The sequence below is a fragment of the Leptidea sinapis genome, chromosome 38 (genome assembly GCF_905404315.1).
Source record: "Leptidea sinapis chromosome 38, ilLepSina1.1, whole genome shotgun sequence".
NCBI lineage: Eukaryota > Metazoa > Arthropoda > Insecta > Lepidoptera > Pieridae > Leptidea > Leptidea sinapis.
Genome location: NC_066302.1, coordinates 7,217,484 through 7,244,412, shown reverse-complemented (window position 1 = coordinate 7,244,412; position 26,929 = coordinate 7,217,484). Strand labels below are relative to the sequence as shown.

General features: G+C 36.7%; 2 protein-coding genes across 3 annotated transcripts in view; both read right to left on the bottom strand.

Annotated features, from left to right (window-relative positions):
* LOC126975955 (serine/threonine-protein kinase unc-51) overlaps positions 1-8,979 on the bottom strand; it is an 87,543-nt gene extending 78,564 nt beyond the window's left edge. For both annotated transcript variants that reach the window (XM_050824080.1, XM_050824081.1), the window contains exon 1: positions 8,595-8,979. In XM_050824080.1, the coding sequence (XP_050680037.1) occupies positions 8,595-8,723 (129 nt within the window). In that variant the 5' untranslated portion in view covers positions 8,724-8,979. The remainder of the gene's footprint in view (positions 1-8,594) is intronic.
* Positions 8,980-16,128: 7,149 nt separating this feature from the next.
* LOC126975979 (density-regulated protein homolog) lies at positions 16,129-19,077 on the bottom strand. The gene is made up of 4 exons (XM_050824116.1): positions 18,749-19,077; positions 17,700-17,870; positions 17,192-17,331; positions 16,129-16,337 (listed from the first exon to the last, which is right to left on the bottom strand). Exons 1-4 carry the CDS (start codon positions 18,924-18,926, stop codon positions 16,293-16,295), a joined length of 534 nt encoding a protein of 177 aa, XP_050680073.1. The 5' UTR covers positions 18,927-19,077; the 3' UTR covers positions 16,129-16,292.
* Positions 19,078-26,929: the final 7,852 nt, after the last annotated feature.

The following is a 26,929-nucleotide window of genomic DNA, read 5'->3' as shown; positions in this document are numbered from 1 at the left end:
GTGATTCATAATATATAATGATTATTTATTGATGTTAAGGCAAGAAATTGATAAAGATTAAAGACTTTTGCAAAAAATCTATTTCTAAGCATGACGTACAGTAGGTAATAACGCAGCTCATAATGAAGAGGACAGTAACAAATTACATTACACAAGAGTGCTATTAGGGCTAAGTAACGGGCAAATTACTTCCTGGCATAGGAACTTACCTCATTTTACAAAGTTCATTAAAATTCGTTACATGTGTAATGTGGAATGATATCATCTCTCCTCAGGTATCTTTTAGACATTTCTAAATTTAATCGTAATTTCAAGAGTAATATGGATTACAGATAATTTCGACTGTCTTTATAAGTGTAAGGACTTCGAAAAGTGGGTTACTCGTTTTGATTGTGAATTAAGTTAAAGTTTTAAAGAAAAGTTTAAGCTTTAAAACTATAAGAAGTAATATACCGTTGACTTTTATCAATTGAACAACGATCTTGCTCATTCAGATTGTTGTTAAAGTTAATTCTCATGTTTATTAAGGCGACATTAAATGCCGGCGACCTTGAGCGATATGAGTTCACGGCTCCTATGTAACAATGCCAATATTTTCAAAATTCTTGCGTCGAAAATTTAATATTTTAACAGGCGCAAACAGTTTAATTGCTTACAATCCTCATTATTGATAACTACTCTTAATAAATGTACCAACACAAAAAAGTAAAAGCTATAAGAACAACTTTTATGAGAGCAGTATACTAAACAAATGCATCATGCCGAAAAAAAACTTGTTTAACTGCAAACAAAACTGGTAGTTCATAATAGCTCTGGAGTGTTAAGTTTAACTAACAGCAAGCATAAGCAACCTACAAATAAGACTTAAGGGTATGTGTAACAGGACCTTAGTAATGTTCATAGCTCCAAATGCTATATTTTCACAACAAAACTTGTCTAAAAACACCTTGTTTGCGTGTTTTTTTGCTTACTCTTCGCCTTAAAGCATTGCCATCCATGTTTTTACCGCCATAATTCACATTTCATCTACTGTAAACCGCCTTGAAACTATTTCCTAATAATATGTTGAGAGTCCAAATATGCTGAGTCTGGTAATCTAAAAGGTTTGACGGGGCTGGGCGCATATTTCAGATATTATTCCTGTCCCGCAGACAATGTTTGCGAAAAGGGCAGGGAGATCGTTTTGCTTTTAGTACAAATGTGATTTCAAGATGCGTCGACGCCGTTCTAACATTAGCCCGCCCTACATTCCAAAGCTGGTTCAATGGTTATACTCCGACCTCGATTCGGGAATTATCTAGAGGGCCTTGTCAAAATGCTGTTACTTAAGTATTATTATGTTTTACAGCTAGGGGAAAAAATTGCATTTTTTGATTGGGACTGTTGCGATAATACCGCGATTGGGGTTATGCCTTGGTGTATATGCATCTTTATTCGAATGAATGAAAAGTTCGGATTATAATAACAAAAAAGTAAGAGTTTTTAGGCCGGATACAGATATATAATAATGAAGGTCATAGAATGCTAGTTGCTACGAAACTAAAGAGAAAAGAGTATTCGGCAAAGCGAGTAACACAGATGGGAGATCGTTCGCTGTATGTGGACAGAATCAGGCGACGGATATGCCATTTTTCTCTTGTGTGCGTATTATGATAATTGAGTACTTCAATATCATGCTGGGGAGAATATGTGGTAGTCTTTGATGCCAATAAGCAATGATATTATAGTATTAAAAGAGGTAGATATGTCACTAGCGCGCCGAAAATCAATCGCCTAAATTGAGTCAATTGGTTCCTTTGTTCGTAGTCGCTCTCGCGATACGAAAACGGTACACACGCGTTTTTTGTTGACAGAATTGCTTACAATTTGATATAAGTACAACATTAAAATGCCATTTTGTGTTATGGGAAGATACACTAATTACGAAAGTAAAAAAATCATAGAATTACATACCACAGTTAAGAAATCATGAAATATAAAATTTTATTTGATTTCATTATTTATCTAACAAAATAAATATGTCGCCATGACAACGCCGATCCCCGCCAAGCCGATCATAGATTAACGTACAGAAATGACAAAATATTGATGCTGTCTGTTGCGGGATGATCGAGGTAGAATTTTAGGAAGTGACGTAAAAAAGTCGTTGTTGCAGTGAATGTAATACGAAATGTAATAATTTTTAATTAACAAGTACGTATATAGGTAGCTGAACTATCAAACTACTTAAAGTTTTAGGGTAGGTAGCGGATGTAGACAGTGAGTGCTATTTGTTTACGTAGGAGTTTTTTCGGTAACACTGTCCCTTTCAGTATAACCCTTGCTAACTGCAGAAGAATCAATGGATGATTTTCTCCTTCTCCCATTATTTTATTGTAATAAACCCTCAACAAAAAGACATTCATAAATAATATAAGATACAAAAAATAATAATTGTAATCTTAAATCTTTTTGGGAGCCGTCGTTAGTAAAATTGTAAAGGGTATAATACCCTTACTGTAGATACCTTTCGGTTTTGTTTTGGTGTCTGTATGTTTTTTATTATTTTATGTATAAATAATTGATATCATCAATGTAGCTATATATTATAATCAATATTAAATTATTTTTTTTATAAAATCAATGACAAATTATCTACCTAATTTCAATGCAGTTTTACTACTTTATTGCTTTTACTACATGAACTCATGAATGAATAGTAATTTAGGCATAAATCACGGTGTACGGTAAAAAATCATACCGTATGAATTAACTGTATTTTTTCTAGACAAATACGAAACAATTAGCAAATTAGAGTTATCTCTTTTTCGCTTGCGATAATTGCATTTACTATCCTTCTTTGACGAGTAATCGTAATGTAGTGTGCTATTGCAATGTTAAATTATTCATGTGTGCGTTAGTGTATCATTTTCAAACACCGAATGTTGTCTACGTAACCTATCTATACTATTAAATATCATTGCCAATAAGGAAAACATCATGTTTTTTTCTCTATATCATCTTCTAGATGTATACAAAAACTTTATATTATTTATTCTAAATTATAGGTACTATTGCTAAGTTATGGCAATCAGCCAATCAGTAATGTGAGCATCTCATAGCTTAATATTATTGACAGCTGGAATTTAGCTTGAAATTAGAATATAGGAGTATCACATTATTTTCATCAATCTCGTCATCATCATCAGCCGGAAGACGTCCACTTCTGGACAAAGGCCTCCCCCAAACATCTCCACGACGATTGGTCCTGCGCTGCCCTCATCCAACGTATTGTCGGTCCATCTTGTTGGAGGCCTACCGAGGACTTTTCTGCCCCACCGGCTATCTGTCCGTCGAACGCACTGCCCAATACCACTTCAGTTTCGAAATCATGAAAAAATTATTGCGAAATGATTGTGATCATCATTCTAAATACTTAAAATTCTGGTGTTGTATATCATCAAACTCCTACATGGTTATAACATCTAGATGTGTATTTGACTCACTGAATGGTTTTCATATTTATAATTTAAATACACAAATAGTGCTGGTTTTTTTCTATTACAATATTTAAATTTTTTTGTATACCTCATCAGTTTTTACTTTTGAGCACATTTTGGACAGGATAATATCTCTCAGGTCGAATAATAATCTTTTTAAAGATATTACTCAAGTTATGTGTCTGTTGATTACAGCTACAAATCTTACTTACATGGCCTCTGTCAATCTTAAGTGCTAAAGAAGAGAAGTTCACAATAATTATAATTGAATTATTTTATAGTTTCAATAAATGTACCTAGTTAAGAAGTGTGTGTCACAAGATGTTACTCTGTAGAACCAGTTTATAACAAAACAGTGAAACACAACACCAAGATCAGCAAGAGTATCACAAGGCTTACCTGTCATTCAAGTAGTTGGAGGTATATGTATACATTCATTTTTACTTCACACCTATTCTCTAATAGAGAATAAGGAAAGATCATCAAATTCCTAACAACCATAAAAGAGAGATACATCAAATCTAAAAATAAAGGCTGGTTTACACGTATTAAGTAATTAATTATCGTGTGTAAACAGTGAATTTAGTAAAAAGTTGCCAATTTTGTGTCACTTGCGTCAAGTAGAATAGAATTTTGTCTAATTTTGTGGTAAGTTGGTGGACGGAGCTTATCTCTTGACACGTTTGGACAGGTACAATTTAGGTAAATGCATAAGTTTGCGAAGCGGTGTCGGGTCAAGAGTTGGTGTGGGTATTTCCTTGTAAAATTATGCGACAGAAAATACTACAGTGCTGTTTGTGGAAGCCTATATCTCTAAAGAATGTTTATGGAACATAAGAAGTGTGAATTACATAAATAAACAAGCGAAAGAACGAGCCCTTGCTGATATAGTCTCTGTTATGGCGATCGCCAATTTCAAGGAAGCAGATTCAAAAATTAAAAGCATCTGCTACTCTACTACTATATCTATACCTACGAGCGCCATATTGATATCTTCTTTAAATCCAATTTTTCACCCAGACTCTTTTTGGGTATGGTGATTTCTCTACTTATTTTATTTACATTAATTTCGTCCAAATCCTCACTACTTAGAAAACTAAGAACAGAATTTACGACTTCCTGGCGTTGTTGATCGGCCATCTTTAGTGAACCAACTACTTAAATATGTTTGGACACACACTTAAAATTAAGTCACACAAGATTTACTTAAAATTAAGCTAACTACTTATCTACTTAATATGTGTAAATCAGCCTTAAGACTGCATTAAGGCACATTTATTGCTGTCATACACTCACCCACTCATGCACACACCAACACACACCCACACACAATCCCTAATAATATTATAAATGTAAATGTAAGTTTGTTTGTTATGCTTTCATGTATAAAACACTGAAGATGTTGATGAAATTTAGGATAGAGATAAACAAGAGCTTGAGAAAGGAAATCTTATCCCAAATAAAACACTTGGGGGGTTGTTGAAATTTGTATGAAAGTTTGTCATTATCAAGGATAACACCATTAAAATTTGTATTAAGGCACATGATAAGACATAAATAAATATTTGTTCTAGCGTTTTTAAAATTTAGACCTGTGTGGGGATGAAAGTTCTATAGTTGGTAGCTTATAAAAATGTATTACCACAGCAGTTTGTTGTGTATTATATGCAAAGTGAGTATATTAAAAAATTAAAACTGCTGCCCGACTAACTATTGCACGCGCACAAAGTCACAGGTAAAAGCTGGTATAGATAATAATTAACAGCAAGTAATTAAACTTCATTAAAATTTGTTGTTATGTTATATTATAACTATAGTTATATTATAACTTGTTTTTTTTGTACCTATAATGACATTTTTTGGGGACTCTGTGAATGTAGAACAGGATTTCAAGCACTGGACTATCACAATGCTAATGATGTACATATATAAAGCAACATGTAGCAATATATTGTGCTATTGCACATTTTTTAAAAACTCCTAAAGGCCCATTTTAGCAATAAAACTGAAACCTAAATAGAAATGTCTTGAAATTTATTGTCAACCCATTAAATAGAAATAATATTTTCTGTTGTCACATCTAGTAACTCGTTATCGATTAATCTACGTAATCTTGTGTAGTGAGTTGTGACTCAACTGTGGCTCGCGTCGACTGTTGACGTCGACCGGCCCGGGTCGGTATGATTTTGATACGATGGTGTTTTAAAACTACCCACTAGTATTATAATTTTCATAAAATATTTGTATTATAATTTATATTTAATATTTGTATTAGAAATTAGAAATGTATATAAGCTATACTTACCTAATTAGCCTACTTTGATTACTTTATATTTACTGTACGCTTTAAGATGCAATTTTGTTACCCACTTTTTATAAAATAGCCTGTAAGTTCCATTTAAGTGGAAATTCCGTTATGGAACAATAAATATCTTAAACCATATTGTAAGAGGAATTAATATATTTTGAATTGTTTTTTTAAATGGAAGAGAACAACAAACAAGCCTACAATGCATCTGATGTTAAATGATCAATGCCACCCACATTCTCTTGCAGTACCAGAGCAATCACAGGAGTGCTGCCGGCCTTTAAGAATGGTGTACATGCTTTTTTCTTGAAGGTACCCATGTGATAATGTCCTGGAAGCACCGTATGGTCATTCACAGCTTGGTTGTATGAGAAATGCCACAAATCAAACAACTCTTCAGATCACTCCCCATGATAAGTGCAGTAGAAGACACACAATGAAGCTATGTCTCTACAAATTTCTTTTTCATCTGAATCCAAGTTTCATGTACATATATACTAAAACAGGCTCTAGCATTTCAATGTGTTTCTATTGCTATAGGTAAATAATCTAACAACTAATCTTCCAATCAATGAAAACAATACAGAAAATAATTTATGGGATTTTATTGAATGCAAAAAGAATACATTCCAAGTTGGAATCCAGAGTATTCAATCACAACTATGCAAACATTACATCCTTAAATATTATAAAAGTGAATGTAAGTTTTTTTTTAATGAAAATAACTGAACTGATTTACAGATCCGACCGAAGAACCTATTTTGATAAAATTTGATACAGCCATAGACTAGAACTTGGGAAAGGACATTGACTACATTTTATCCAGAAAAATCCATGGTTCCCGCAGGATTTGTGTTAAACTGAAATTCACATTGATGAACCATATCTATACCAATAGTAGGTTGAGTTTCCCATAGCAATCTTCCTCAAAATAAGATTCATATAATATGTTGGGAATAGGAGTGAAAACAGGAACCGAAACTATTATATACTATTATAGATATTCTTCAATTCCAAACTTGTTTACTATTTTTAAAAACCCTTTATCTATGCGGACGAAGTAGCAGGCATCAGCTAGTTCTATATAATTTGTATGTAAATAGAGACCCTGTATAGTTCTGATAGTTTATTGCAAATTATTACTATGGCCAATAATCTTAGTTTACATAGACACTTAGACATATTAAAACAGACCAAATAAAACTTATTTTAAGCTGACATAGTTGCATTTTATTAACTTTAAACCTGTTAAGAAATGCATCTAGTATACTCATTCAACTAGGTGAGTTGCTAGGATGGGTTGCTGCCTAGCACAGCTATAAAAGGTGCACAAAGATCTAAACCATTCTATTAGATATACTGGAAAAAGAAGAACTTTATAGCGGGGCCAGAACTAGAGCACACAGTGTGACAAACATTTCAAGGCACTTTTTAAAGAAGAATGAATACCAAAAACTCTTGAGACTCTTGTGCTTTCATTACACAAATAAAATTTGAAAACAAAATTTTATGAATGACGCAGGACTCGAACCCAGAACCTCTTTTGTTCCGTGTGAGTGCTCTTCCAACTGAGCTAACCATCCAAGTGATGTATCATTAAGTATATTTCAAATATAGTATATAAATATATATATACTATACACATATATAAATATATATATATATACATACAGTGTACTATACACATAACATATTTAAAAAATCTTAGATCATTCATATATCTAGATAGACTATAACAGCTGTATATGAATGTACGCAAATATGTCAAAAAAAAATTACTTAGAATTTATTATTATTATTATTATTTTTTTATTAGAACTAACTTATTTTGAGCAATTCACACGCACAAACACAATATGTCACACATTGTCACATACACTAAACTAATATTCCTGGACTGTTTTTCTCAGTTGTCTAACTGCAAGAGACTTCACCTACACATATAAATTATCTAAGAAAATATATATTTGAAATGGGGGCTTAGTGCCTTTTATTTAATTTTATAAGCAATTATAAATTATTAAAAAAAGTATTAAAGACAAGAAATTTATTTTTTTCTCTGATACTATCTCTAAAATCAAAGACTACTAAACAACTAAACTGCCCCTAGACTGCAGTTTGCAATAGGTCCTACTATCTAGGGAAGTATGAAACAGTAAGTGTTTATTTTATTTTTCTAAATGTTTAACTTCTAATCTATTGTAATAATCACACCTATTTCCTTATCTTATATCATCCCAGTTTCTATTTACTTCAATATTGTTGATAATAAATTATTTAGTATTTTGAAATTAGTAATAATAATTATAATAAACATACAGAAAATAAAATTGGTTGTTTTAAATACTGTACTTCACCATGCAAAATGAATAAAACCAAAATAAAAAATATTAGAGTATAATTAGTCTGTATGAGTTTTCAAGAAAGTACTGTTAATATAGTGATCTTTATTAATTAATAATAATTAAGTATGTGGTTAGAAATATTCATTCAAATATTTTTAGTATTTATATTAAATTTTCTATACAACTGTGATAAAATATAAAAATAATTTTCTATAGGATGAAAGGAAAAAAAAAATTGTTTGTAACAGTAAAAAAGTAAATTTAAAGTCTATTATTATATTATTTTACAGTAATTTTTTAATGTGTATCACTGACCTAATTACTTCATATAAACCTTAATTATCAATCTATATAGATAACTAATTGTCTTGGTAAATATAATAGATACATAGATTCGCAAATAAACAAAACATTATACTTAGTTCTTCAACTAATACCTATGTTTATTACTTCAAGTTTTACCTTTCTCTTCCTTCCTTTGTACACCATGGCGAAAGCACCATGTCCTATTATATCTTGTTTTGTGAATTCATATTCACCAACTTGTATAACTTCCATTTTCACTAGAGCTTTTCCTTTGACCACAGACATTTTAAAGTCCCTTTATTTTCACTGATGCAATTGAAGACAAAAGATCGATACTATAATTTTGAATACACTTGCAGGAACTTGATAGTAGGTGCTACATAATGTTTTAGCTCCTAATCACTTCCAAGCACTCATAATAAACATTTATGTTTTCACTCTTTACAATATATTGCACTAAAGAGTCATTGTAACAGTGCTATAACACAACATACAATGAACTTTTAAAGCAGAAAAGTGATTTTATTTTGTGTTGTGTTGTTTGATCACAGATGACTGAGAATTTTTGACATTTCCGTATACAGTTTGACATATTGATTTGATAGCTGACATTGATTTATGTGAGTAGAGTTGCCACTTAGAATATTATAGCGCTATTATTCTAAGGTTAGCCAATTATTCATGTTGACTTCAACGTCAAAAACACTGAGAATGTTATATATTTTATATATAACATTCTCTTTTGATTTTGCCATGGCTCACAGCCAAGGGTCAAAAACACGAGATGGGCCGTAGAAGGTATTGTTGCCTCTGTTCCATTTTAGCAAAGTGCGCTTTGCGGGAAAGTGAGGAAAGATGAATATTAATTATTTGACGCGAACAGTTTTCAAAGAATTTTGATACAACCGTAGCTTGTGATAACTTGCTGTATAGCTAATGTAACGTATCTACGTTAATTTTAAGTTTTTAATACATTTACCGAACATCTTTCATAAATCTATTTTTTCAATATTTTAGAGAGAAAAATAAACGTATAACGGATTTATTTCAATTTATTGCAATGAATCGTCTACTACAACCTGTAAAAAAAGAAATGTCAATGTCAAAATTGCGTGCAACAGTGCGTGTGGTGTCGCACCAGAATAGCACCACTCCATCTCCTCCCGTGGGTGTCGTAAGAGGCGACTAAGTTTCTAGACTAACTTTCGTTAAAAGCCCACCACTTACTGCGATCGCCAACCCGCCGGCCAAGCGTGGCGATTACGGCAGAAAACACCCCTCAAAAAATATGACAGACACAATAAGGCCCCAGCCCCCAGTCACCGTCGGCCCCGCTCGTGGTGGCCACGGTAGCAGCCACATAAGCGACTGGGCAGGGGGTGCAAAGAATCCCCGGGTGCGGCAGCGCTACCACAATACAAGACCATTGGCCCTGGCAACATACAATATCAAGACACTGCGGACCGACGAGAAGTTGGAGGAACTGGAGGAAGCTGTGAGCAGATTACGATGCGGTACAAAGACGTGGTCGCTAACTATGGACCTTATGAGAAAGCTCATGGTCGCTCAGAGGGCAATGGAGAGGATGCTCGGAGTTTCCCTGCGAGATCGAATCAGAACCGACATAGTCCAAACGATTGCGAAACTGAAGTGGCAGTGGGCAGGGCACATAGTTCGACGGACAGATGGCCGTTGGGGCAGTAAAGTCCTCGAATGGCGACCACGTACCGGAAGACGCAGTGTTGACGCACCCGAAAAGATGCACCGACGATCTGGTCAAGATCGCCGGAATACGTTGGATGAGGGCAGCGCAAGACCGATCGTCGTGGCAATTTTTGGGGGAGGTCTTTGTCCAGCAGTGGACGTTTTCCGGCTGATGATGATGATTGTCAAAATGACAATTCATAGATTATCAAAATTTTTCTAGGTAGTTTAATAATAAACTTGTTTAGATTACTAATACATAAAACATAATAAATAAATATACAACTATATATATATATATATATTCGCTCTCTGATTCGGGGCATGAAAACAGCTTGATGTCGACGAATCGGAATTGGTTACTTTTATAATAATTTTTTTTCGCAGCCAGCTTGTCCCGAGCAAAAGTTTGATAATTAGATTTTTCTCTTTTTACGATTTCTAGTAACTGAGATTATATCATATTTTCTCCATAATTTAAATTTCTGGATATGAGCTATTCAATAATTTGCGGTCTCCGTCGGGCAGTTGTGGGGTTCGATTCTTACCTTCGGGAGTGGTAAGGGACATTAAAACAAATACCGAATTTGTTTTTTTAGCTTTGGCAGTATGCCATTTAACTTTAACTTTTATTTACATAGTGAACTGAATTTTCAGTGATTGTTTTTTTTTGGATTCGAACATTAATAATGTTCTATCTACAATAACTTCCTCGCTGGTTCCTTTTCTGTTTCGAGCTTTTAAGCCGAAAGAAAAGAAAGAAAATAACTAAGAAAGCTTATTTAGGAGTTTTAATTTGAGTATTCAATCACATTTTCGATGTTGCGTGACTTTATTAGGAAGATTCTCATCGTGTGCAGAGAAAAATCAGACAGATCAGGATCAGAGTTAACAGTTAGCCAACATGCATACACACAACCAAATGTCCAAACTTTCATAATTATATCATTACAGATTAAGTTACATAAAATTGTTACTGTTAACATACTAACCTTTTTTTTTCTTTAAGTAGTACTTCTGTAGAAGAAAGCATGCACTTTTCGTCTTATTGCTGAAAAAGTAATTTCATCAAATTTGGATGGAATATTCTTTTTAGGGCTGGGTTTACGAGGTGGTTTAAATTGTTCAGTGGTTTTATTTTCAATTAATACTCTTGCTTACTGTCACCGCAGAATAACCCATAATCACTACGGTGTTCTGTGCGCAATCACCTAAGGACCATTACTGATGCTTAGGCCAATTTTTGTAGACATGCTGTTATGATAAAATAATGCCTATAAGGAATTCATTATCATAACCTTTTGAGACACAGAAATAGGAGTGTGTTGCGCGCGTTTTTCAGCGGTGACAGAATGTCCTGTTTTGTTAACGAACCTGCCTCAGCATCCATGATTCGTCATGCTATGACAACAACGAAATAAAACAAAATAAAGAAAACTTAACAACAAACAAAAACTTAACAACTACAACGGGAAAGCAAGAAGAGCACATTAAATCACAACGAACGTCAGACACCGAATGAACATAACAATTTATGAAAATTTATTGAATTAGGCGTTACTTTGCGGAAATCCATAATTATACAAATGATTTAAGTTTTCTTTAGTGTTAATTCCGCCAATATTTGTTTTTAAAAACAATTCGACACGTGTTTCGCCTCTTCACGAGGCATCCTCAGGACGTTTTGTCTCGCCAAAATCTGGCACGAGACATCAGTCTCGGTCATATTACCTATAATATAGCATAAAATACATCCAAAAACTAAAATGTAAATATTATATTGTGCAAACCTTGCTTTGACACTGGCAATAAGATAGCTCTAAACATTTGGCTCGTCTACAGAAAATAAAATAATGTTAAAAAAATGTGGGCGCAGTGACAGGTACGACTTCTTCTTCTTTGTCCTCGCCTTATCCCGTTACGCGGGGTCGACTTTTGTTATCATGCGGCGCCAATTAGATCTTGTTTTCGCATCTTCGTCACTGAGGCCAAGGCGTTTAATGTCCCTTTGGACATTCATCATCCACGTGGTTTGGGGTCTTCCCCTACCCCTCTTTCTTGCAGCCATGGAAAGGCACTTTTTCACCACATAATCGTCGGGCCTACGCATTACGTGTCCGTACCATATGAGCCTAGTTTCTGATAATTTGTCGGTTATGGGTGCAACTTTAAAGCTTCCTCTTATATATTTATTTTGTACTTTGTCCTTGAGTGTTACTCCTCCCGCCCATATCAGCATACGCATTTCGGTGGTATGTAGCTTCTGTTCATGGGTCTTTTTGCTTGCCCAAACTTCGCTACCGTACAGTGAGGCTGGTCGTACTGCCGTTTTATAGAGCTTGCCTTTAGTTTTTACTGGCATTTTAGCGTCACATAGCACCCCTGTGAGAGTATGCCACTTCATCCATCCAGATGTCGTTCTCTGTGTTACGTCCGCTTCTATGGAGCCATCCTTGGAAAGAATGGATCCTAGATACTTAAAAGTTTTAGTCTAGGGAGGGCCGTGCCACTTAGCGTGATGCCGGGGTCAAGTGAGTGGTTGGGATTGAAATTACAAAACAAATATTCTGTTTTTGTTCTACTAATGCGCAAGCCATTTTGTTCCAACGACTCTCTCCATCTTTCTTTTAATCTATCAAGTCTTCTTGTAGCTCTCGCACACTGTCAGATATTAGTACTACGTCGTCAGCATACAAAAGATTCCATGGAGTTGGTTTTTGGATTTTTACCTTCAGATACTTCATGACAGCATTAAATAGCAGGGGGCTTAGTGCACTACCCTGATGAACGCCAAATTTTATATCGAAGCTGTTGGATAGACCAGCTGAGCTGTATGTAGCATTCAGGTATACTGTGCGCTGTGAGCGCCTGCCAAATCAATGTCCTTGGGACTCGGTCAAAGGCTTTTTCTAGGTCTATAAATACCATCCACAAATTTTGTCCATTTCCTTTAGCATTTTCCATAATCAGTCTTACAGCATGAATTGCGTCCATTGTTCCTTTTCCGGTTGTGAAACCAAACTGGTTTTCCGTTAGCGAGATGATTGATGCTAGACGTTCACTGAGGACTCGTTCCCAAATTTTCAAGGTGTGTGATGTAAGTTTTATTCCACGAAAGCTTCCGCACTCTCTAATGTCTCCCTTATTTTTGTAGAAGGGAACAAGTATATTTTCTCCATGCATCTGGCATTTCCTCAGTTGTAAGGATATTACAGATACAGCGAGGAATACTAGTCCCAAGTAGTTCAAGCAACGTTGGCAATGGTGAAACTGTGAAATATGCTAGGGCGTCCCCAAAAGCAACAGAAGAGCTAAACAACAAAGCACCGTGACAATGTCCGAACTACGTATTGCTAGCTGGAACATTGGCACGATGACTGGACGCAGTGCTGAATTAAGCGCCATATTAGAACGACGTCATTTCGACATCTGCTGTGTGCAAGAAACAAAATGGAAAGGTGCAAAATCACGACAAATCGGGAAGGGATTTAAATTGATATAATATTATGGTACTGAAAGTGGAATAAATGGGGTTGGAATTATTCTAGATCAAAATCTAAGCCAAAAGGTAAAAGAAATAAATAGAGCGAGTGACCGTATCAAGTCTCTAAAACTAGCCTTGGAGAAACAAACCTGCCTCAACATTGTTTGTGCTTACACGCCCCAGGTCGGCTGCCCCGAAACAGACAAACATGACTTCTGGGAAGAATTGTGTACACACATGAATGCTTTTCCTATAACTGAGCAAAGAATTATCTGCGGAGATCTTAACGGACATGTGGTTAGTGACGCAGATGGGTATGAGGGTCATCATTGGGGTTTTGGTTATGGAACGAAAAATAAAGAAGGAACCACAATACTAGAATTTGCAGCGTCTCTAAATCTAGCGGTAGTAAACATATATTTTCAAAATAAAGAGGAACACCACATTACCTATAAAAGTAGAAAATCTAAAACACAAATTGACTATATACTGACGGTTAAAAGGAATCTCAAACAAATTAAATATTGCAAAGATATTCCAGGTGAACCATTAACACGACAACATAGACTACTATTAGCTGCTTTAAAACTAAAACAACAAATTAAATATTAAATACCGAGAGTAAAGAGGATTAAATGGTGGGAACTTAATAACACGCAAAAACTATACTGGGTATTTCCAAAGGTCAACAACAACAACACTAAAGCCACTGCATCCGAAAAGAAACGCCTGTTCAAGAAATGGCAAGAGAGTGGCTTAGAGCAGGCTAAGCTAGAATACAAAGAGGCGAAAAAGATTGCAAGATCAGTTGCGATTGAGAAGGAAAAAGCAGATTTGGATCTTTATCTACAACTAGAAATAGCTTCAGATACAGAGATATATAAAATAGCTAATCACAAGCATAATTACATAAAGGATTTTAGGACAACAAAATACATCAAAGACAGCAAAGGCAAGCTACTCACATCTGATAAAGATGTTTGTAAAAGGTGGTACGAGTATTACCATATACTGCTGAATGAGGAATTTCCCAGACAGGCTGAAGTCGAAGAACCAAGAATACAGGGACCCCTAAATCAAATCACCATCACGGAAGTCAAAAAGGCCATTCTGAAAATGAAAAACCACAAAGCCTGCGGGCCTGATGACATACCAGCCGAACTGTGGAAGTCCCTGAAGGCAGGTGGGGAAGTCTGGCTAGCTAATTTGTTAAAGAATATCCTTACAACTGAGGAAATGCCAGATGCATGGAGAAAATATACTTGTTCCCTTCTACAAAAATAAGGGAGACATTAGAGAGTGCGGAAGCTTTCGTGGAATAAAACTTACATCACACACCTTGAAAATTTGGGAACGAGTCCTCAGTGAACGTTTAGCATCTATCATCTCGCTACCGGAAAACCAGTTTGGTTTCACAACCGGAAAAGGAACAATGGACGCAATTCATGCTGTAAGACTGATTATGGAAAATGCTAAAGGAAATGGACAAAATTTTTGGATGGTATTTATAGACCTAGAAAAAGCCTTTGACCGAGTCCCAAGGACATTGATTTGGCAGGCGCTCACAGCGCACAGTATACCTGAATGCTATATAAGGCTCAGCTGGTCTATCCACAGCTTCGATATAAAATTTGGCGTCCATCAGGGTAGTGCACTAAGCCCTCTGCTATTTAATGTTGTCATGAAGTATCTGAAGGCAAAAATCCAAAAACCAACTCCATGGAATCTTTTGTATGCTGACGACGTAGTACTAATATCTGACAGTGTGCGAGGCACGGCCCTCCCTAGACTAAAACTTTTAAGTATCTAGGATCCATTCTTTCCAAGGATGGCTCCATAGAAGCGGACGTAACACAGAGAACGATATCTGGATGGATGAAGTGGCATACTCTCACAGGGGTGCTATGTGACGCTAAAATGCCAGTAAAAACTAAAGGCAAGCTCTATAAAATGGCAGTACGACCAGCCCCACTGTACGGTAGCGAATGTTTAGAGCTATCTTATTGCCAGTGTCAAAGCAAGGTTTGCACAATATAATATTTACATTTTAGTTTTTGGATGTATTTTATGCTATATTATAAAGGGAAAACGTTGTGCAATATTTAATTACATGTATATACAATAAAAGTATATTTCAAGACGCTCAATGGAAAAGATTATTATTTGTTGTTGGCAGCACCAGTGTTTACATTTTTGAACTCGAATTATATTTCCGACTATAATCGGTTAATGTATCGAAATTCTAGTTTTGATAATAATAAAACAACTTGTCTCCTACACAAAAATATTGAATCAGTTGATAAAAACCCAAAAAACAAGGAAAAAGGTGGGATTTAAAAAAAACTAAAGTCGAACTTCGAACACCGTTAGTTTTTTTTAGTTAGGGGTATGGTGTTTCATAACGGAATTAGAAATTAACGATAATCTCTGAAAGGTTCTACTAGGTCGATTTAACCTGTAACCCTGCTTAATACAGGAAATGGATGGAATGAAATCAGCCTCAACATTTAATTTATTTTATTCACATCATACAGTCTGGAAATGCATTTACATCCCCCCTTTATATCTTTAACAATATATTGAAAAGGTGTTCATATTAATTATTATAAAAACGATGTTATTTAAGATAAATAAAAGATGTTATTTAAGTTTCTTCCATAACATGATTATCTTTTTTGATCTCCCAAGTCTTCAATACTGTCTTCATCAATCTGAAACAGAAAACGCATTGTTACTTAAGTACTTATAGGTTTGGATATATATATTCACCGTTTCGGAGGAGTTTGGTAACAATCATCGGGACACAAGAATTTTATATACATATAAGATATAGATCTTACGGCTTATTTGGGAAACAAAATATTATAATTCACTGAGACAGTATCTGAGGCATTTCATAAAGACTGTTTATGTACAGCAGTATGAATAAAAAAATTGATATAATTGTATAAAATTCTGTGCAAGAACAAACTACAGATAACAATTTTTTCTCCCTAGAATTTAATGCAGTTGCTACAAACTCTGTGAGAGCCATATGATATAATAAAACACAATGATCATCAAATAGCTTTAGTTGTGTTGGAACATTTCATTTCTAATTGCATTCTCAGAGTAGCTTAAATACAGCAGCAGTACATGCCACACAGCCATCACACAATACACTCATCAATGGATAGATTCACAAACACTATATTATGTCTGCAGTCTGTAAGCAATTGTAACAAAGTTTATAATACAGAAAGCTATATCATTTAGCTTTGATAACTAATAAATAAAAAAATTGGGAAATAATTTGAGTCTCGTGCCAGAATCTGGCGAATCAACAAGTTCTGAGGATGCCTTGTGTAGAGGCGAGACACACGTTGAATTGTTTAAAGACAAATATTGGCAGAATTAACACTAAAGACAACTCAAATCATATTGATAAATAAATTGGGAATTTGAACTAATTAAATGTTATTAATTAATTGCAACAAGTATGATAAATATTTTGAATGCACTTATTTTAAAATAATAATCTTATTTTTTAAGTAATTTGGATAAGTATCTAGTATTTGTATAATACCTCAGGCCATTTCTCAGGAATAACATCAAACAAGTCATCCTTGACATCACCTTGTATGACAATTTCATCATCACCTGTCACAGAAGAACCACAAGCAAACCTTGTGCCAAAGAATTTGGCAGCAATTTTTAAATCGATATCTGTAAGCATAAAAAAACAATTATAATCTTTGGTTTAACACATCTCAGGTCTAAAAGTCATAAAGAATTTGAAATTATAGAATTAAATTAAGTGCCTGATTGATACATGTGGAGGAAGCAAAGGCACAAAACAGAAGCTACAAAATTATAATTTGATGGAAAGTGTTGATTAAAGAAAGTAATTATCATATCTTATTAAAATTATTGAAATCCCAAAATTATTTTAGAATTATTATTATAAAATGGAAGGAACATCCATATTACTTAGATTTTATAACATATGGGTCGCTATAAGCTGCACATTTATGAAAATACTGACATCATAAAACTTTATTTTTAATATGAATATAGAACTAGCAACAACTTACCAAATGTACTTAATCCAGACACAACAGTAACAGATTTCTTTTTGCCTCGTGGAGCACGAGAAACTTGGACTAGTTTAGGAACATCTTCCTTTTTCTTTGATTTTAACATTCCCTTTCCTCCTCTTTTCTGTCTCTTTTTTTCTTCTTCCCCACCACCATTGTCTTCTTCATCTTAAAATAGAAAAATCATGTAATATTTTGGTATAACATATTAGTATCACCTAACTATGGTCAATAATGTTGTAAAATTATCAGGCATACAAAATCCAAATCAATTAAATATATTATATTTTCTGGATGTTTGAGAGCCTATTTCTATAAATAAATGCCTTTAAAAAGTTTCACAATACATGTTATGTATACATAATGCGAATTGTAAACATTTTATGTGGTAGAAATGGGAGCTTTGTACGTTATAAGGTATCAATTGAGACAGATGAAGACATATTGACATAAGAGAGTGATGTGGAGCAAAAGTGGTAGTGACAGTTAATGGTAAGAAAATGGTGGTGTGGTTTGCTCATTTAGTGAGGATGTATCAAAGTAGATTCACTGCACAAATTTACAGAGATAATGTGAATAGTAATGTAATAAGTACATCGTGTATATTTCCCTTCTTTCATAGAAAAAATATTCCATGATCAGGTTGGGTATGTTAAAAGTGGAGGTCATGAGTAACAAAAACAATAGAGCATGTATGAAAGGTATTAGGCTAGTATGCCAGGACTGTCTCAAACCAATATCTGTAATGTCTGCTTACCACTTGGAGAAGCTATTATTGTTTAAGAACATAACATAAACTATATCTACCTATTTTGGATGGCGAACCTATATAAAAGAAATGGGGAAAGGAACACTGTAAAAAATAATCTATGAAAAAAATAAGGCTGACGTGTCAGATGAAAATCAGTTTCACATAGACGAGAAAATAATGCGAAATGTAATAGAAGATTGATAGGAATCTAAAAGAGATGAATAAGTTTTCATTCAACGATAACTTCGGCAGGTATAGGTTATATTTAATTGCCGATTTATATTTCTGTACATACCTATTCTGACTTTTTCGAATTCAGTTGGTAGATTCTTTTCAAGCCATTGTTTACACTTATCGTATTCAGGATAATATTCACAATATTCAATTGGCATGGAACAATTTCCACAGTACTGTACTCTGATGGGGTAACTAATGCCATCTCTAGGTCCTAAAGAAAGATCCCTCTCTGCCATTGTAAATTATTAAAATAAATATGAACAGTAAATTTATTGCATATTATTATGTTGTAAATTCAAATCTTTGCTAGCTTTGAAGTTTGAATATTTATAAAATTTCTTAGATCGAATTAATCTAATCCTACAATACAAATTTGAAATTATAATTGACAATTGACATTTGTAGAAATCTAATATTGTAATTGTTGTCATTGTCATTTACACTTCAATTCTGGTGAGCCAAAATAGCTGTCAAATCCAAATTCGACATTGACAGCTCACAGTTGAAATCTATGTAGGTAAAGATCCAATAACAGTTTATATAGGTACTAGTCAAAACAAAATAAGGGCCACTTGATTTTTTTGGCCTCGCTAGCAATAATTTATTTTTTATGCATTCTCAAGTAGCTGATAATTTATTGTGGTGTTACCTTATTTGTTTACGCACATTTTTTGAGCATTCCACCCGCATAATTGTTTAAAGTGGAAAGTTTTAGATAATTTATTGTAACCTCTTGATTCTACCCGATTTTAAGACGGATTTCAACTCAGTCAAATTGACGATTCTCTCAGGGACACTGTAAGTTTTGTTTGACTAGTGGCTGAATTAACATTTTAAAAAAAGTTATGCCGAGAATTCGAAGTCATATGGACTTGCCAACCGTAACTAGGGCCGTAACATTGCTTCGAGAAGGCCATTCGCAGCGATCTGTGGCGTTGCAGCTGGGTTTTTCCCGGCGAGCGATCCAGAATGCTTGGAATCGTTTTCAAGAGACTGGGAGACTAACCAGGAGACGGGGATCTGGCAGAGTTCGAGCAACTACAGCACAAGAGGACCGCTACGTGCGCTTGACTGCACGTAGAGAACGCTGTATATCAGCCCGTTCCTTACAAAACCGTTTGTGGCAGGCGACCGGTACACGTGTTAGTGATCAAACTATTAGAAATCGTTTACATGAGGACCAGCAGTTCTCCAGGAGACGCGTAGTGCGGATACCATTTTCAAGTGCTCATCGTGCAAACCGGTAATCATTCGCAAGGCAGCATCTGACGTGGGATATGAATGATTGGAGGACAGTATTGTTTACGGATGAGTGCAAAGTTAAATTTTTTAGTGATGACCGTCACATTAGGGTCTGGAGGCGTGAAGGTGAGTGATTTTCGGATGCTTGCATCCATGAAAGTGACAGATTTGGGGGCCCCAATGTTATGGTATGGGGAGGAATCTCTATGTCCGGCAGAACCGAGCTGGTAATTCTAAACGAAGGCATAATAACAGCTCAACGTTACATCGAGGAGGTCATAAGACCCCATGTGGTCTCATATGCACACAGAATTGGCGCAAGATTCCACCTGATGTACGATAATGCTCGCGCTCATACAGCTAGGGCCACCACAGAAGCCCTAGAGGAGGCTGGTATACAGGTGTTGGACTGGCCTGCAAACAGTCCGGATCTAAATCCCATTGAACACATGTGGAACTTACTGAAACGCAGTGTTTGAAGCACAAACCAACCCGTGCACAATGAAAGACAGCTAATAAACGTTCTGTAATCAAGCTGGGAACAAATTCCTCAAGAAACAGTGGTACACCTGGTGGAGAGTGTACCTTCTAGGCTTCAAGAGTGCATTAGTAATCGAGGACGGCATACTAAATATTGAGGAAAGTCATAAATCAACCAACATTTTTGGTTTTTATTTTTTCAGAATTTTTTTTCCTGACTAATTATTTTCGCAAAAATGTTAATTTTTTAGAAAAAGTGGAGAAAATTTCTATTTTTAATGGGATGCATCATTATTTTATGCTGTCTACATTAAAAATCGATCAATTTATCCAATTGAATCATTGATCAACCTTTAAACCTCAAGGATTCATGAGAATACTGTAAAAACGTGGTGGCCCTTATTTTGTTTTGACTAGTATATACTATATATCCTTTTACAAAGGCACATTACAATAATTATTTTATAATTTTTGTTCCACAATTCGCACACTATTATCAACTAATTCAAAATCTAATACTTTAATAAAAGGTTTGTGGTAATTGAAATAAGGATAACGAAAAAAATTGCATAGACTCATAGTACATTCATCTCTGAGTTCAGGTACCACAAGGGTCTATTCTTGGACCGTTCCTCTTCCTTATCTACATAAATGATCTTCCTAACCTCATAGAAAAAAACATACGGTAGGTAACATTGTTTACGGATGACACTTCACTGATATTTAAAGTGTATATATGTTGATTTAAGCCATATTCTATCTGAAATCGTGTACCAGTACCTGGTTTGGCGCTAATAATCTAATGTTAAATATCAAGAAAACGAAATAGATAAAATTTACCGTACCAAATGTCAAAAATGTAAATGATTGTTTTGTTAAACGGACAGGTGATAGAACCGGTGGAATCTGCTATATTTCTAGGCATTACTCTGGATTCCAAAGTACAATGGGGCCCCAACATATATGGTTAAAAAGATTAGACAATTAACCGACGTAGATACAGCCCGACTAGTTTACATAAGTTATTTTATGTTATCGTAAATAATCCACTTTTCATCGCATGCCAAAATTTAATCCAATATTCCTTCATTCCTTTTTGCAGATCAGTTAAATCATGAGGCACCCATGAGTGAGAAATGAGACAATATTGTTGGTTAGGTAACCTAAAACCATGCCGCTAATTCTTGGATAGTTTCGCTCGGATCTTCTTCCATCATCACTTTCAATTCATTGTTATTCTCCTGTGTCAGTCGGCCGTCTTCCAAGAAATCCCACCACGAAAGCGTTTAAACCAAAATTGCACGGTGCGTTCATTAGCAGTCCCCTCTCCAAACGCAACATTGATATCTCGCAGCATGGATCTCGTATTAAAAAATCACTCGAATTTAAAATTTTCGAAGTGTCCATCTTTCTTGTCTATGGTGGAAAAAAAACCAAAAGCCGATCATATAAATGTTGCATATTTTTTAAAATAAGAACTACGTAGGTACCATGTGAAAAAAGTTTCACTCAAAAGTCTCAAACCATGAAGGTTGTATGTCAATTCAAAGTACTTACCTAATTCAATAAAACGGCAATTCTATACTGTAACCCCTATTAACAAGTCTCTTTTTAATCAACGAATGATTTCAGAGATTTTTAGTTACGTTGCAAGATCATTAGGGTACTTAAACAGTATTTATTTTTATTAATTTTATACGACAACTATACACCGTAACCGTAGAAAACTTGTTTTATATCAAGAAATGCAGAACTGGTGGTCGGGATATTGGGACTTTAGGCATGAGGGCATGATAAGCTCTAGAAAGTAGATACTTTCAATGACTTTGGATATAATTCCCAGCAAACTAACATGCATGAATTTTAAAAATACCTAAATTTTTTTTTAAGATATTTTACATCCTAAAATTTATCAAACACATCAACCAAATTATAGATGAAAACATTCTTATTCAATAAAAAAATAAATATTCTTTCCCGGCAAGTTTTTTAATTTTTATGGAATAGGAGGACAAACGAGCGTACGGGTCACCTGGTGTCTTAACAAGTGATCACCGCCGCCCACTTTCTCTTGCAACACCAGAGGAATCACAAAAGCGTTGCCGGCCCTTAAGGAAGGTGTACGCACTTTTCTTGAAGGTACCCATGTCGTATCGTCCCGGAAACACCGCACAAGGAAGCTCATTCCACAGCTTTGTAGTACGTGGAAGAAAGCTCCCTGAAAACCGCATTGTGGAGGACCGCCACACATCCAGATGGTGGGGCTGATATCCTAACTTATGGCGTGTCGTGCGAAGGTGGAATGCGGCGGCAGGAATCAGGTTGAACAGCTCTTTCACACAATGAAGCGCCGTCTCTACGCAACGCCAAGTGATCTAGTCGTTCACAGAGCACTGGGTCCCCGACAATTCGAGCTGCTCTGTGTTGCACGCGGTCAAATGGATCGAGCTAATACTGGGGTGCGCCAGACCAGAGATGACAGCAATACTCCATGTGTGGCCGGACCTGCGCTTTGTAGAGCGCTAGGATGTGGGCCGGCTTGAAGTATTGCCGGGCTCTATTGATGACGCCCAGCTTCTTCGAAGCCAATTTGGCGTTGCCCTCCAGATGGCCACGGAATTGGCAATCGCTCGAGATTTCGAGACCCAGTATTCCGATACTAGGCGAAGCTTTAAGGGAAGTGTTGTCGAAGAGCGGTGATACGGCAAATGGGGATTTTTTAGTGGTAAACGCACAAACTTCAGTCGTCTGGGGGTTGAATTGGACAAGTTTCAATTTACCCCATTCCGCAACCTTCTCGAGAGAGGACTCGATAGAAGACACAAGTTTCTCCCGGCACTGGTCGACGTTTTCCCGGGAGAGACTTGCATGTCCCTTGTATACGGCATCACCAGTGCTGTCGTCTGCATAGCAATGCATGTTGGCGGTGTCCAACATATCATTGATATGCAGAAGAAATAGCGTGGCATATAGCACACAGCCTTGGGGTACTCCAGCGTTCACAGGCTTGGGATTCGAGCAAAAACCGTCGACAACGACTTCTATGCTACGCCCAGTGAGGAAGCTGGAGGTCCACTTGCATAAGCTCTCGGGAAGCCCAAATGATGGAAGTTTTGAGAGGAGCGCCTTGTGCCATACACGATCAAAGGCCTTCGCTATATCCAAATTAACTGCCAGGCCTTCCCCCCTTGCTTTCAATAGCCGCCGCCCATTTATGTGATAGGTATATAAGATTACCTGCAGACCGACCATGGCGAAAGCCGTATTGTCGGTCGTTGATCAACTGGTGACCCTGTAGGTATTCTAAAAGCTGGCGGCTAATTCTGCTCTCCGTGGTTTTGGAGAGCAGGGAGGTAATAGCAATAGGCCTGTAGTTTGCCGGATCCGAACTGTCCCCTTTTTTTTGGATCGGATGGACAATGGCTGACTTCCATGAGTCAGGGACTACGCCTTTGGAATAACCGGCGTCAGCTCAGGGGCACACGTACTAAGCACGATTGGAGAAATGACACCCGGCCCGCTCGACTTCCTGACGTCCAACGTATACAGAGCTCGCCTTGCAGTTTTCTGTCTGAACTGTACTTCAGGCATAGAGCTCTGACACCGCGGGATGGTCGGCGGTGTTTTTCCGTTGTCGTCAAGAGTCGAGTTGGAGGCGAAAAGAGGGCACAAGAGATCGGCTTTCTCTTTTGCCGTATGGGCCAGGGTGTCATTCCTCATGTGCAACGGTGGCATGGACGGCTGGTTGAAGTTACCAAGAGCAGTTTCGACAACGACCAGAACTTGCTCAGGTCGGGTAACTGGAAAGCTGCTCGCCGATTTTGTGGACGTGCTTTGACTTCGCATGGGCGATTTGCCGCTTATAATTTTTATTTATTTATTTGGATCATCAACATTACATATATTACACATTTATATAAACTTATGCTAGGTACAATTATTCTGATATATGTAACAATTAAAGATGAACACATCATTCAATGGTAACAGTGAACAGTGTGATTTATACAGTCAAAAATGTCTAAGTACAAAAATGTATATAAAGTAAGGATATAATTTATATGGTTTTATAATGAAGAGGATATAGGTACATACTACTTGGAAAAAAAAATTTACAGGTTAGCTTGATGTGCGAGAATTTTTACAAACTTTTTTGAATTTTCGTTGAAAATATCGATTTCTGAATTTTTTGAATTTACTTCGTTGTATAATCTACAAAGCCTGACGATGGGGGCGTTGAGTCCAATGTTTGTTCTGCAGTAAGGAATGTGAAAGATCTTGGATATCGTCTGTCTTGGGTATTTAAAGGGTACTGAGAGGGATATGCATTCTTGAAGATCAGAATTATTTATTTTATTATTAACTATTTTGTGCAGAAATAATAAATCTAGGTAGCTGCGACGAGATTTTAGTGAATGAAGTTTAAAGAAGTCGAGGCGTTGGGTATAAGGGCATCTATAAGATATTCCAGGTGTTGAAATATCTGGAGGCACGGTATATTTCCTCTTAAGAACTTTGCAGTTCGGATCCTTTGAGCCCAGCGCCGCAACCCAAGTTCGATACGCCTGTTTTTTGCAATCAGATGCTTCTTTAACTGACGCATCGAACCAGGGCTGTGATCTGCCACCGATCGGTTCTACAGAGCTTGGTATAAAAATATCCATGCCCTGCAGTATCACATCGGCTACTGCAACGGCGCAGGCACTAGGATCATCCGAAGGAAAACAAACCTTGCCCCAAGGGTAGGATGCAAAAAAGGAACACATCCTATCCCAATCTTCTGACTTGTAGTGCCAAACGCGGCGGGTCGCTGGTGGTCTGCGACGTTGGCGTCGGATGGGCACTACACTCCTGACCAGGCAATGGTCAGACGTTCCAAGAGGGGCGTCGACAGAGACCTGGTAACTATCGGGATGTGTAGTCAGCAGAAGATCTAATAAGGACGGCATGTGGCTATCCACATCCGGGAGCCGCGTTAGTGACTCAACCAATTTGGACAGACCATACGCCAATGCAAAATTGTGCACAGATCGCCCTGCGTAGTCTGTGGTACGTGATCCAAGCCATTCGGCATTGTGCCCGTTGAAATCACCCAAGACTACGATTCCAGCGGAGGGGATCTGTGCAAGCACGTGGTCAATTGCGGCTTGAACGCAGCCCATGAGATGATCGGCTTCTGCGTTACCACTATGGGACCTGTAATCACACGCATAGATGCGGACGCGGTCCTCTAAATCTACGCGGAGCCAGAGAGTTGACAGGTCCCTGCCCTCAAAATTGCCGAGACGGCGACAGCAGATATCCTCCCTAACGTACACACATACCCCGGCATGAGGCAAAAAATTTTGCTCAATATTGTACCCGGAGTACGTTAAATATGACGTATCGCTAGGTCGAGATATCTGCGTCTCCGTAAGGAAACACAAGGCCGGCTGCGCCGTCTCAAGGTGGTGGTGGACGGCGTTTAAGTTGGAGTGAATTCCCCGGATGTTTCAAAAGTCCACATTAAGTGTGGAGCGGGGTGCCGTGGTGTTGCGGCCCTGTTTGTCCTGTGACATACGCGGTACTGTGCCCTCCGCAGAATACGAGGGGCAGCCTGAGCGCGAATGCTCGGGGAGGGATTCTCCGGCTCTACTAGAACCGGTACCCTCCTGGGGTAATTTCTGTTTGAATACCGCTCTCATATTTTGTTGGGGGGAAGGAGGGGGGAATGGCCTCCGGTCCTCGACACTAACCTATGCGAAACATAGCGGCATTAAACCGCTACTTCACGCCGGTATTCTGTGCGAGTGTGGTAAGTAACCCGGACGAGTCTGGCCCGATTGTGCTGACGTCAAAAGACAGTAGCGTGACTCTCCCACTTTCAATAAGCCCGTAGTCACCTCGTACAACACCCTTGGGCCTGGGATTACCCTATTCTTTTTACGCCCCGGGGAAGCACAGGGCAAATAAGATATTTAATTTTGCGCGGGGTTTCTGTGACGTCAGTAGTTTTCGCAGTATAACCGAAGGAAAAAACCGGCCATACATTTATTAGTACAATAAAGATTCTTGAAATAGATTCTGACGTCACACTGCGCTTCAACCAATAGCATTGCGTTTTGATGTTTTATATTTCGTGCGTATTTATTGCACTTTTGTATATTTAATATTTATTATCCAGCACAAATTTAATCAATAAAAACTATTTAAGATAAAATAAAGATTAGAAAAAATAATATTTCAACTAAATATAAGTTACATGCATATACCCTATTGATATATCGTGGAGGTTTGCTAGGTTTATGTATCATTGTGACCATGGAAAGTTTCCGTAGATTAGTAGAAGTAGCAAGTCCTATGAATATATATTGGCAATATAGCGCATGGTGAGATACACTTAGACTTTACGTGACAACTCTTTGTAAACCTTTTTGTTGATGTGGTGGAATCGCGGTGTTTTATTGATCTTATACGTCTTGTGATCTCACTAGCTGTCACTAATTATAGAGAAAAGTCAAGGAATGATATAGATAAA

Excerpts from the sequence above, each read along its gene's own strand:
- LOC126975979 (XM_050824116.1), bottom strand. The coding sequence starts at position 18,926 with ATGGCAGAGAGGGATCTTTCTTTAGGACCTAGAGATGGCATTAGTTAC. Across the intron at positions 17,871-18,748 it reads ATTCGAAAAAGTCAGAATAG|ATGAAGAAGACAATGGTGGT; the intron begins GTATGTACAGAA and ends TTCTATTTTAAG. Across the intron at positions 17,332-17,699 it reads GTCTGGATTAAGTACATTTG|ATATCGATTTAAAAATTGCT; the intron begins GTAAGTTGTTGC and ends TTATGCTTACAG.